This window comes from Mustelus asterias, chromosome 9 (genome assembly GCF_964213995.1).
Source record: "Mustelus asterias chromosome 9, sMusAst1.hap1.1, whole genome shotgun sequence".
NCBI lineage: Eukaryota > Metazoa > Chordata > Chondrichthyes > Carcharhiniformes > Triakidae > Mustelus > Mustelus asterias.
The window spans coordinates 79,604,825-79,618,228 of record NC_135809.1 but is presented as its reverse complement, the minus strand read 5'-3'; the positions used below and the strand labels follow the sequence as shown (position 1 = coordinate 79,618,228).

Genomic DNA, 13,404 nt, shown 5'->3' with positions numbered 1-13,404 from the left:
GCAGCTCCTCCTCACCCCTTCCATCTGGGGGCCCCAATGCCAAACCCCCCCCGCCCCATCACTCCAGTGGTGTCTGGCTGCCAGCTCCTTGTACGTGGAGAGCTATTGTAAACCCCGCTGGAATGAAACACTCCTAGCGGGGGGGGGGAACCTCTAGCGGGCCTAGACACTTCAATCCTGGGCTCGTTAATTACATGTGAAATATATTGTAATGAGTATTTACATAATTTATTCATCACCATCAGCCCTGGCTCCGCTCACCCCGACCTCCCCAACCCTCCCCTCTGCCGCCAGTGTCACCCTAGCTTTGAACATTAGCAGTAAAAGAGTTTGGTAACAAGTTTGAGAGAGCTCTGTCTAGCGATTACAGCAAATGTTTTTCATTGAAAATAATTTGTATTTCACTAACCCACTGCAGCTGTGATTATCACAGCTCCTTGCTTTGCTTTATTCGAAAGAATTTATAAACAGCCATTTGTAGAATTTTACAGCACAGGTGGCCATTCAGCCCATGTCTTTATTAACTCATTGAAAGAGTTATCCAATTGGTTATCTCCCTTCTCTTTTCCCTGGTTCTTCCTTTAGAATCTGCAGCAAGATTTATTTATTTATCTGTGACCCATAAATCTCTCAAACAATGGCTGCTTCCAAATTCTTGCAGAAACAACATAACCATTCAGTGTGTGAGTGAATGTGTTTCTCTATCTCTGTCCTGCCACTTTTGAAATAAGAAATTCAAATAGCGCCCATCAAAATATACCTCAGGTTACAAAGTTCATATTCTAGTTTATTGTGAAATCATTTGTGGTGAGTCATTAAGTACGGTTCTAGGCTGAGGAAAGACACACTTGAGTTACATTGAGAATCATACTGCTGCATACTGAGAAATGGTCCGCATGTACTTGCTGATAAAGAAGGTACAGATATTGTCCTTTTATCAGCTGACAAACTAATGGCGTTGGGCAAAATATCAGTTGCGGTTGGATGGGTGGAATCGGGCAGTGGCAGGGTCGGTTGGGTAGGGTCGGCAGTTAGGTTGGGGGTTTGGTTGGCTGTATAGGGAGATGTGTGTGGTGGCTGAGTTACACTGTTAACCATCAAGTATATCAAAGATTAAACAGTGTAACAATTCAAGGATAGGTATCTAGCCCAAGTCTCCCAACTTGAGATCTATTCAGTGTCCCGGGTAGTGAAATTCGTCATGTTGGAAGTTTAAACATCCAGGCAATTACAGTCCTTGTACAAATGCCAAGACCTCTGAGTCCCAAAGGACAACAGTGGCAGACCCGTCAACTTGCGCTTCTGTAGGCATTGGGAGGTCTGACCCAAAACATCTAAGACACATTTTCTATCTTTTAAGTTCAAACTTCAAAGAAATGAATATCGAGGGGGGAAAAAACCAAGGGACTCTCCAGAAACACTTACTATTGATGTTTTTAGCTTTTTAAATGATAGTTGTATTCACCCTACCTACACTTTGCTCCATATAGAAGCCATCCTCTAAGACATCCTAAGAAAACACGCCCCCTGTGTATATTAATGTTGGGGGGGGGAAGGGGGAGTGGAAAATTAAGCAGACAGAAATTTGATTAGCATGTATGGACATTAACTGTTTTTTTTTCATTTTAACCAGGTAAAGAAGAGTACTCACCTGAAATTGTTGATCCTCCTGCTAATTTGAAGTGGGATGATCCATACTATGACATTGCAAGACGCCAAATTGTGGAGGTAGCAGGTAGGCCTATAAAATAATCCTGAACTGTAATTACCATCTAGTTGTTCAGAATAGAATTAGGGAGGGGGATAAGAAAAAGAACCACTCCAAATGAAACATTTTTGAGATAGCTCCTTGTGCCTGTCAGGTCTGTAGTATTAAAATGAAGGAATATTATTTTCTATGAGCTCTTACTCCAGTTGTTTCTATTCATGGAAAATGAATTCTTAAAGTTACCTCTTCCCTCTGCTTCCCCTTAAACAGATTTTAAATTCCCTGATGGATTTCTTGTTGACTGTCTCATCAGAATATCGAATCCCTACACTACAGAAGAGGCTATTGGGCCATTGAATCTGCTCTGACTCTCTTACCCAGGCCCATCCTGTCCCCTGTAACTCCACACTTACCATGACTAATCCATCTAACCTACACATTTTTGGACACTAAGGGGCAATTTAGCATGGCCAATCCACCTAACTTGCACATCTTTGCAAGTGGAAGGAAACCGGCGCACCTGGAAGAAATCCACGCAGACACGGGGAGAACGTGAAAACTCCACACACACACAGTGACCCAAACCAGAATTGAACCCGGGTCCCTGGAGCTGTGAGGCAGCAGTGCTAACCACTGTGCTGCCCTTACGCTGATTGCCTCTAGTTATGCTTTCCTTGCAAGGGGAAATGCTCTCGCTCTCTATCCACTCTGAAAACTTTATAGCCTTCTTAGTGGATCACCCCCTCGCCCTCTGCTGGTGTTCCAATTTATCCCTGAGTGTGGCCAGGATGGAGGATGTGGAAATCTGTCGTCTTGCTCTTAAACCAATTACCACTCTCCAAATATTTATTTGGTTAGTGAGGTGTTTCATGCAGGCAGAAACTATCACCATGTCTGTAGTGTCTCCTAACTAAATTGTGGTTGTTCCCATGTCTTCATGCTTCTCCTTTTGTAGAATGTGAAGTCATGAAAGGATTTGGACTTTGATGAGCAGTTTGATAGAGTGTGACGTGAACGTTGCCTCCACAGCAGTAGCTATCTACGGTTTGTCCTTTTTGGAAGAAGGGTTTGATTGACTCTGAACCCATACATTGAAAGGAGTGGGTCACACTCTGACTCACTGGATGCTGGTAGCTCACTAGGTATTGCCCCAGAACTCAGAGCTAGACTGGGCTACTATCGCCAGTAATATTTGGTGTGAGATTCAAACCTTTCTCATTTAATTGGAATGCTACCACTCGGAGGAATCTGCACTGGTAAAGTTTCTATTCATTTGATGTTGTTTACACATTGTCTCCTATTCGGTCACACCAACCTTTCACCATGTGATGAGGAGCAGGCTGAGTCTTGCCCTTTGTGGTTCAGTGTGTTGCGCCTGACTGATGCTGTAAGAGCACTGTTCTCTTTTCTGTCCGTTTTTGTACCACAAGAGTCCTCGATACACAGCATTTTTATATTTTTCAAAGTTCATGAAAACATTACTTCTTTCATTGAGGAAGTGTTGTGGAACTGATCAGTAATTTGCTGAAGTGCTTGTGTCAAATCAGTATATTGCATTTCTTTTGGTTTTGTATGGGGGGAAATAGTTACACAGGATTGTACAGGGCATAAAACAACCATTGGGTCTAGTTGGTCTGTAATGCTGTACAGAAGCTTCCTCCAAGCCTATTTCATTTAACCCCATCAATATATCCTTCTATACCCCTCTTTCCCCACCCACTCCCCGCTTAGCTTGCTTCCCCATAACTGTATCATTGCCTTAACTACTCTGTCCCATCCATGTATTTGTTGACATCAAGGTTTATTCCCCACTTCAAAACGAAACAATTTTCCATTGCTCCTTTGCACTGTTTTCCACAAGCAAGCATGCTTGTTAATGCCTCTATAGTTGTGGCAGTGGAGCAGCAGCATCTCGAGGCATTACAGTACTGGAGAGCTGATGGGATGTGTATCTGTGTGTGGAGAAGGTCACAGCACATGGATGGAATCAGAATACTAGGACATCGAGATGGGAGTTGGTCTTTTGATTTTGACAGCTTTATAGATTAACCAAAGCATTAAGAAATTCTTTTGATGATTGAGTGTGAGATAAAAAGGAAAACTAATCCATAGAGCTGCATATTTCCAGAATTTTCTGTTTTGATGTGTGATTTGAAAGGTTCACTTTCCTGTGGAAGGACCAGTGCTTTAGTTCTGACTGGTTTGCAGGAGAAAGCACTGGTTTGTGTTAAATAAACTGACTCATCCTGTCTATTCCTACAGGGGATGATAACTTTGGCAGGAAGGTGATAGTGTTCAGCGCCTGTCGGATGCCTCCCAGTTACCAGTTGGACCACTCCCTGCTGCTTAAGTGAGTTTGCCAATCGATATGCCTTGTGCTTTAGTCTTGTAAAACTCCACTTCCTTTAAGTGCATCTTGATTTTTCTCTCTCCTTATTTTGTTGAAAGCACAAGGTGCAGTTTGACACCTAAGGTATCGGGAGGTAGAGCATTCTTCATCTGATGACAACCTAGTCGGCTCTCCGTATGGCCAAGCACCTGGATATAAAGCTGAATTTGTGCATGGATTAGTGCAAGTCACGGCCAGTTCCTTTCAGAGAGCATTATGTTCAGGAACAAGTAGAATTTTCAGATCAAATTCAACTTTAATGAAACTTATTGTTGGAAGAGCTTCAAAATGGACTTTACCCACACATATGCAGTAATATAGAACAAACCCAGCACAATATCTTGGCAGCATTCTTGCTGTTGTTTGCTGCCCACTGAAGAATGTACAGACTTGGATAACTTTAACTGTGGCTCACACCTCACCTGCCTTGGGTTCACCTGTACATAATGGCTGCTTGAGTGCGTGTGTGTTACTCAGCCTCTATCATAAGTCAACAGCGAGGAGAGCCTGCGGGGAAGAGGAGTGAGCAGTGTTACAAAATTGACTGCCTCACAAAGTTGAACTTGTGGCAATGTGGTGGATTTGATATTGTTGTGCTGACCTGCCCAGTAATCCAGTGCTTTGACTAATCAGTGAGTGTGCATTATTGAACTGAACCTGAGTCAGCAGCTAGTTTGCTCATAGCTGGCTTCCCTGATTCCTTCCTGGTTGCCTGATTATTTTGAGGAGAGGAGTTGGAATTCCTTTGAGAATTCCCGCTGGAGTAATTGGCATGTGGGCAGGTAGTGGCTCAAATAAGAAGCCCCAATCATTATTGTCCAGGCAGTCAGATGGATGCTCTATCTTCAATTCTCAAAGGTTAGCTTTTGCCAGTACTTCCTGTGTCAGTTGCTAGACTTACTGTGAGGGTTAACCCAATTGTGCTGATGAGCTATTTTGATCCCGTGACACTGCATCATCATAACCACATTCATCTTTCTGTTTGAACTGAATTCGGATGTGGGCAAACTGCTCCTGAATTTTGTTTCTTATTGAAACATTGATCATACTGGGGACTGTTCATTTGAGTGCAGATTGTTGGTATTAAGGAGAGTGAGTGTAGTGATATTGTCACTTGGTCTAGTAATCCAGAGCCCCAGGATAATGCTCTGGGGACCTGGAGTTTGAATCCCACCATGGCAGATAGTGAAATTTTAATTCAATATAAAAAAAAAAATTCTGGAATTAAAAGTCTAATTATGATCTTGAAACCATTGTTAATTGTAGGACCTTCAATCTAGCCAGTAAATGAGAATTCCACTCACTGCTATGGTGACCATCTGTGTCTAAATGACAGAGACATTAAACAAATATTTTCTATCAATAAAAGACACACGTTACAGAGGGTAATCAAGGGACATTGGGACAAGCAACCAACATCTTTTGGTGATTTTACATGCATGCTGGGCAGGCACACACCTATCTGAGCAAAGTTAAATTCTGGCCTAAGTATATTTATAGACAGATATTTGACGTCTTGGGGAATCAAGGTATATGGGGAACAGGTTTAAAAAAAAGAGGTTAGTGATCAACCATGATCATGTTGAGTGGTGGAGCAGGCTTGATAGGCCGCATGCTTTACTCTTTCTTGTGTTAATGTGTTGTATTTATCTGAATCTTCAGTTTAATTACATGAATAATGTCTGCCATTTTATCAATGGGGTTCCTGCTTGCAGTATTAAGGTTTTGACAGTTTTGAGTCTGCTTCTCTCTCCCCTACACTAGATACCTGAAGCACACGCTGGACAAATACGTGGAGAGCGATTACTCCGTTGTATACTTTCACTATGGACTCAACAGTCAAAATAAACCTTCATTTGCTTGGTTAGTGGAAGCCTACAAGGAGTTTGACAGGAAGTAAGTGTCTCTGTGCCTTGGTTAGGCTTTTATACATTTCAGTCATGTGAAATTGGTTCTCCCCTATTCTGTTCTGTGATTTGCTGTTTCATTATACTTGCCGTAACAGGGAAATGCATACATTGAGTCTCCATGAATATAGGCGGCCATTGGGGGTAGGGACGTGGGTGTTGGGGAGTCTGCTGTCAGGGTTGGGAGGGATCGGGAGCCGGGAGAGGGGTGGGAGTCTGCAGTGAGGGGGGGGACTTGTGTTGGGTGCTGGTTGGGGCCCTGGTGCTGGGGTTGGGTGGGTGGGGGGGTACAACAGTAGGCGGGCATGGGGGAACATTGTTGGAGCTGTCCCCATCCAGGCAAGAAGGGAGTATTCCATTACAGTCCTGACTTCCTTGTAGATGGTGGATAAGCTTTGGGAGTCAGGAGGTGCGTTACTCGCTGTGGTATTCCTAGCCTCTGGTCTGTTGTTGGGGTTCTGAATGGGTATTTGGGGTGGGGGTGTGTGCAGGTCTTGGGGCTGGGGGGGAAGTTGATATTGTGGTGGAGGCCATTGTTGACCGAAAGGTGTTGAGGCCGGGAAGGCAGGACAGAGGTAGTCAGTGTTGGGGATGGAGCAGCATGTGTTGTGGTCAGAGGTGGCCGGTGTTGTGGTGCGGGGGGTGTTAGGCACGGGAGGTGAGGGCAGGCATTTGGGAAGCGAGGAGGGATGCACATTGGGGCGTGGTGGGGGGGGGGGAGGCAGGCAGGTGTCCAGACAGCAGCGAGGAGGGTGTGTGGTCCTGGAGATGGGCGGGCATTGGAGTCAGGGACTGTGCAGGTCTTGGGGCTGGGGGTGGAGAGTGGTTAACACTGTGGCAAAGGCCATCGTTGGTCGCAGGACAGAGGGGAGCCAGTGTCTGGGACTGGGTCTTGGGGGCGGGAGGGTGTGGGCCAGGAGGTGGCCGGGTGCTGGGGGGGCTGTTGGGGGGGGCTGTTTAGGTCGGGGTTCTTTGTTTTCTCTATTCCTCCTTTTTTGAAAAATGGTGTAACCTTCACCAATTCCAATCTCATGGGATATTCACAAATGCAGGGAATTTTAGTAAACCAAATATTAGGGTATCCAAATGTAAACTGAAGATCCTTGGCATTTCCAAACTATTCCAGGCAGTGGCTCTTCGAGTGAACTGTATATAAGAGCTTCCTGCCGGGAGAGCTGTGTCACTTCCCCATCACTAACAATCCAGAAGGATCTCAGCCTGTCATTAACACTTATTATTCTGTTTGATCTTTCAACCATCGCTCCCCAGTGATGGAAGAACTAGCACCATTGTTCATGTTGACCTTGAGGGATGAACTGTCAATGCTTCCCTGTAAAATCAGTAAGATGAAAAGAGTACATAGTGAATTGTATTCAGAAAATTGGACTGTTTCCATCCAAAACAGGTACAAGAAGAATATAAAGGCTCTGTACATCGTCCATCCTACTAGACTCATCAAGGCCTTCCTTGTTGTCTTCAAACCCATAATCAGGTCAGTCCATGCCTGCTGATTATTCTCAATAAAAAGCAAATAATTAATTAATTGCTTTGTGAAAATTGCTGTTAATGTCGTGCTTTTCTGCCATAGTTTTCTCTTGAGTTGGTCAAAGTTGTCATGCCTGACCTCATTCTGGCCAGCAGAGGAATACTAATAGTTAGAAAAGGGGAGATCAGTCATGCTTCTGATCCTGATTGGTGTCCACTGAAAACTAAGGAAATATAAATGAGGATTTTGCTTGGTTGTAATGATCAGCCTGAACTGGGAAAAAAGCTCCAAGATGGTGCTGGAGCAAGGCAACTTATTTCAAGCTGTGCCCAACATACCTTCTAATTCTATCTTTTACTCTCGTTCTATGCTTCTAAAACTTCATTCTAACTCTTCTTTAAACTTCTAACAATGATCTTTCTCTACACCCTAGCAATGACTGTAACACTACATCCTGCACTCTCTCGTTTCTTTCTCTATGAATGACATGCTTTGTCCGTATAGCGTGCAAGAAACAATACTTTTCACTGTATACTAATACATGTGACAGTAATAAATCAAATAACGATTTCATGATGAATTGCCTGTCCCCACAGACACGTGTAGACAGTAGGCATGCATGGACTTAACAATCCAGACACGCAAAGAAATGTTTTACCACGCTCTCTCACACCTTTGCCGTAATAACAACTTGAATTATGTGGCACCTTAAATGTAGCAAAATGTCCCAAGGCATTTCAAAGGGCTCACATTAATGAAGATGAGATGTGGAAAGACAAGTTTAGGGAGGAAAGTTGAGAGATTAGGACCTCAATAGCTGAAGAAATGCCACCAATAGGATATGCAGGAAGCCAGAATCGGAGGAGTACAGAAATCTCGGAGAGTTGTAAGGTGGGAGGAGATAATTTTGTCTACTGAGGGTGGGAGGCTAGTCATTTAATTGAAGTTTGCAAAAATCCACATGTGCGCATTCTCTCTCAGCTAGCTCTTAACACACACACACCCACTCATTTGCCTATTTGCTCACTTACCTGCAGACAAGTACTGTAGCCAGGGTTTATCATGCATGCCCACTATCTGGTTTTGTAACATCTGTTCACTTGCACTCCAGGCTGACAGGCACACTCATGCTCTTACATGCTACCCAGGCACAAACATGAAGAATGGACATTGGGTAACATAGCAAAGGATACTGATTGAATTTGCTGGGGTGTATGACTGGGGGTCATTGTGGAGCATTTATCCACTAAACCACAGGAGATAGGCATTCTGATCCTCTGATTTCTCTGCCTGGCTTGTATTCACCAAAGGTAGGAAGTCACTTGGGATTTGCTTAGTGAAACAAGTCATGAAAATGCTTGTGTGTGGAGAGATTTGGTAAACAATGCAGCAACCTCAATTGTACTCTAATGTTTCCATTTCATTCTTCTCCACCTTATACTCTTGATGCAGTATGAAGTTTGGTCGGAAGATCTTGTACGTTAATTGTTTGGATGAACTTGAACAGTACCTGAAGTGTGATCGAATGGTGATCCCAACGTGTGTGAAAAGGTAGATCCGTCTAAATCATATCCCTGGCTGAGAGGTGTTCAATTCCTAATTTTCAGGTACAGGTAACTAAAATTTCTACTGGACCAGTTTGACAGAGGGATGGTTCCAAGAATGAGAAACTTCAGTGATGAGGATAGATTGGAGAGGTTGGGATGTTCTCTTTGGAGAGAGGGCTGAGAGGAGATTTGATAGAGATGTTCAAAATCATGAGACGGCTGGACAGAGTAGATAGTGAGAAACTCTTCCTGCTCGTAAAAGGATCGGGACCGAGTAGGCACAGATTTAAAGTGATTTGCAAAAGAAGCAAACGTGATATGAAAAAACCTTTTTCACATAGCGAGTGGTTTGGGTCTGGAATGCACTGCCTCATTGTGGTGGAGGCAGATTCAATCGAGACATTCAAAAGGGCATTAAGTGATTACTTGAATAGAAACAATGTGCAGGGGTACGGGGAAAAGGAAGGGGAATGTCACTAAGCGACAATGCTCATTTGGAGAGCTGGCGCAGACATAAGCTAAATGGCAACCTCTTGCATTGTAACAATTCTGTGATTCTGAAGGATTGTAATCATGTTTTCTTTGGGGGGGTTTAATTTTTAATCTTGTTATTTTGGAGGAATTATCAAACATTTTTATTTATACAACAGACCATTTTCTGTGTCGAAATATCACGTATGGTAATTGGTAATGACTGGGGTGGGAAAGATTTATTTAGAATCACCGTCTGGGAATCTCTGACCTTGTCCATGGGTGGGATTCTCCAGTCCTGCTGCTGTGAATGGAGCGTTGGCTAAGCGCCAAATTCTCTGTTCTCATTGGCAGTGGTGGCGGGATGAACGATATCGGGGAATTCCGGTCATTGTGACACGGGAGGAGGCCATTTGGCCCATCAGCCCCATATTGGAAAGTAAAGCCAAGTAAATGCTGTCGACTCTGTCCATAATGCTGTGGACTAAAAGACTGAAAGATGGGGTTAACGCCATACTCACAAGCCTTATTCTCTGGGAGCCCCTGCTAATAATCATTCTTCGGCCAATGCCACCAGAAACATTATCTCGACAGCTATTTCCTGTTCCTAGTGCTTTTTATGCCAATTGTTTGCTTTGTATTCATAATATGTGACTACACCGTACCACTACACCTCGGCATCTCCCACTTGTAATGTCAGTGGACTGGTAATCCAGAGGTTCAAGCTATTGTTCCTGGGATATTGGTTCAAATCCCATCACAAGAGCCTGTGCAATTTAAATTCAATCAATAAATCTGGAATATAAAGCCAGTCTCAGTAATGGTGACCATGACAACTCTCATCATATCTGGTTCACTAATATCCTTTAGGGAAGGAAATCTGTTATTCTTACTGGTCTGATCTACATGAGTCCAGTTCCACAGTAATGTGGCGTGACTCTTTACTGTTCTCTGAAATGGCCTAGTAAATCATTCAGTTCAAGAGCTTCGGGGTGGCAATAAATGCTGGCCTTTCCAGTGGCACCCGCGTCCATGAAAAGAATAAATAAAATGAAAAGTGATCAATGGCCTTGAAAGGACTTTGGAACATTCATAGAATGTGTGTATTTAAGTCTTTTGTTTGGAATTGATGCTATGATTTCATTGCTTGGTAGCAAGTGATCGTCTTGTGATATCATCTTTACTTTAGGTTTGATGAGCGTTTACAGACAGCACAGAAACCAGTGCCACCGGAACCTAAAAAGAAAATGCCTCATCAACAATTTGGAATCTCGCTTGTAGAGTAAGTAATTCCCATGATTTTTGGTGTTGGCTCCATTAATAAATGATGTCTCTTCCTGTCTTTTCCTTAATCTTCTGGCAGTGATTCCTTTGAGTTGTAGTTCCATGGACAGGAGTGACACCTGGATTATTTAGGGTGCACTCAGTGTGGATTGGCATTGGAGTTGCAGAATCAATTCTGTTTAATGCCCCATATGTGTGTTGTATCGGGCAGCATCGCTAGTTAGAGATTAGGTTTGATTCCTTCTCGGCACCCCTTACTCCCATACACTTGCTCAACATGCATGAAGTGCACTCTTTCTCAGAATTGCCTGAGCCAGGAGTTGCTGACCATGTTCAGGAGAGGTCAGGAGCTGTTGTATCTGTTCCACGTGTGTTTACAGGGAATATTTGGATTTCTATGGGTAAGGCAGTGTATTTCAGGCTGCATCTTTGTCAACTACAGTCACCTTGCTTGTAGTTGTGTGACAGCAGATAAACTGTTGGATGTACAATACCTGCATTGTGTAAGTCTAGTTTGCATTTTTAATGTTTGATTTAAACTTTTTGTTTGTTTCAGGCTCAGAGAAAAGGACCCTGATCACAAGGTCATCCCATTAGTAATGGAACAGACAGCCAGTTACATCATGAAAAATGGTGAGTGATCTATACTTAAACCAGAAGGAACCATTGGTGGACATGACCCATGTTTTGTTCCATTTTTCCCTGCTTATTGAAGGCATTGACTCCTTAATGGGATATAGTTCCATAGCCTTCTATTGCATAATCAAAGTTGCTATTAATCATGTACGAGTCATGATGGTAAGTGACAGCAGGTTATTTGATCATGAATTAAATATTGCAACCAAGCCTAATCGGCTCCTCCCCTGATATCCACAAATATACATTTCCAGCAGTTGGGGTCAGTGCAGGGCAATGAACGCGATACAATCAGAGATCAAAGCCGGTACCTTTCTGATCTGTATGACAGACTGAATCGGTGGATGGAACCTCGTTTCCTCCTGAATATTCAGCCTGATTTTTATTTGTATTAACCTGTCACATGACATACACCCCATTTTTATCTTCATCGCATTGGCTTTGTTTGACTTATCCTTCCTCCCTTGTGGAAATGTACCCCAACTATCTCCTATTTAAAGGCAGCTAGTTGATTCTTTACAGTTTTGCCCGCCAATCCTTGATTCCAATTTACTTGGGCTGAATCCATTCTCACTGCATTGAAATTTGCCCCCTTTCAAATTCAGTGTTTTTATTCTACCATGTCCTTTTCCATATATAATCTATGTTACTTTCCAATCTCATTGCCAGTGTTGAAAGAGTTAAAATGTTTGTGTTAGTTTTATTTGATGACTTGCTGTCTGCCCTTCCTAAGGTCTGAACAAGGAAGGGATATTCCGCAGGTCCGCTAACATGTACGTGGTAAAGGAAGTACTGGAAAAATACAATAATGGTGAGTGGGCAGCTGTACAAATCACATTGCATGTACTTGTGTATTTTAAGTTAAAATTGCAGGTGTGATCTTTTGACCCATGTGTTAACAACATGTGGAACGTTTGTCACAGAATAAAAGTTGACGATGGCTTGCCAATTTAGTAGGCTGGTCTTCTTTCACCTCAGCAGAGGAGTAGTTAGCTTCCTACAAGCCAAAATCCAGTGTTATGATAATGTGTTGAGGTCCAGTTCCATCTAAGCAGCGTCTTGAAATAATGCTTCCTGCAGTAATACTATAACACAGATTTACAGAAACAGGTCATTGGCTCACTTAGCCGCTCTTCGCTACACATGCGTTGTAGTATTAAATATTTGGAAGATTGAAGCCATTGTTTTTGCTCTCCGCTCTAAACTCTGTTCCCTTCCTAATGACTCAATCCCTCTTCCACATAGTCTGGTTTAATCTCAACCAGACTGTTTGGAAACTTGGTGGCATATTTGACCCCTGAGACATACCGTCAACAAAATATCCATGCCATCAGTAATACTGCTGATTTCAACCTCTGTAACTTTGACCTTGATTAGCTCATCTGTTGCTGAAACCCTCATTCATGCATTTGTTATCTCTAGATGTGGCTGTTCCAGCTCACGTCTGACAGATCACCCACATTCTATCCTCCAGAAACTTACGGTCATCCCAAGTGGTCTCCTTACTCACACTAAGTCCCATGTCCCGATCACCCTCCTGCTTGCTGATCTTCATTGGCTCCCTGTCGAGCAATATACCTTGATTTTGAAATTCTCAACCGTGTTTTTTCAAATCTCTCCAAGGGTTTGCCGTTTCTTATCTCTGTAAACTCCTCTGGCACCACAACCCTCCCTGATATCTTTGCTCATCTAATTCTGACCTTTTGAGCAACCCTGAGTTTAATTGCTGCATCTAGGACCTAAATTCAGAAATGCCCTCAAATCTAAGATTCTCTCCTCGTTTAAGACTGACTCTCTTTTCTCTAAGACATTTCTTAAACCCACCTCTTTGATCAGGTTTTTGGTCATCTGGCCTAATATGACCTTATGTGCCTCAATGTCTAATTGTTTTCTAGCATGGCTGTGGAAGTATCTTATTACATTAAAGATGCCAGATAAATAGAAGTATATTTATTAGTGTCACAAGTAGGCTTACA

The 13,404-nt window shown here is 43.0% G+C and overlaps 1 protein-coding gene across 3 annotated transcripts in view; it reads left to right on the top strand.

Moving 5' to 3' along the window:
* Positions 1–13,404, top strand: part of arhgap1 (Rho GTPase activating protein 1) — a 46,403-nt gene that overhangs the window by 19,130 nt on the left and 13,869 nt on the right. For all 3 annotated transcript variants that reach the window (XM_078220413.1, XM_078220415.1, XM_078220414.1), the window contains 8 exons: positions 1,634–1,735; positions 3,971–4,058; positions 5,862–5,993; positions 7,410–7,496; positions 8,943–9,041; positions 10,698–10,790; positions 11,349–11,425; positions 12,162–12,239. In XM_078220413.1, the coding sequence (XP_078076539.1) occupies positions 1,634–1,735; positions 3,971–4,058; positions 5,862–5,993; positions 7,410–7,496; positions 8,943–9,041; positions 10,698–10,790; positions 11,349–11,425; positions 12,162–12,239 (756 nt within the window). The remainder of the gene's footprint in view (positions 1–1,633; positions 1,736–3,970; positions 4,059–5,861; positions 5,994–7,409; positions 7,497–8,942; positions 9,042–10,697; positions 10,791–11,348; positions 11,426–12,161; positions 12,240–13,404) is intronic.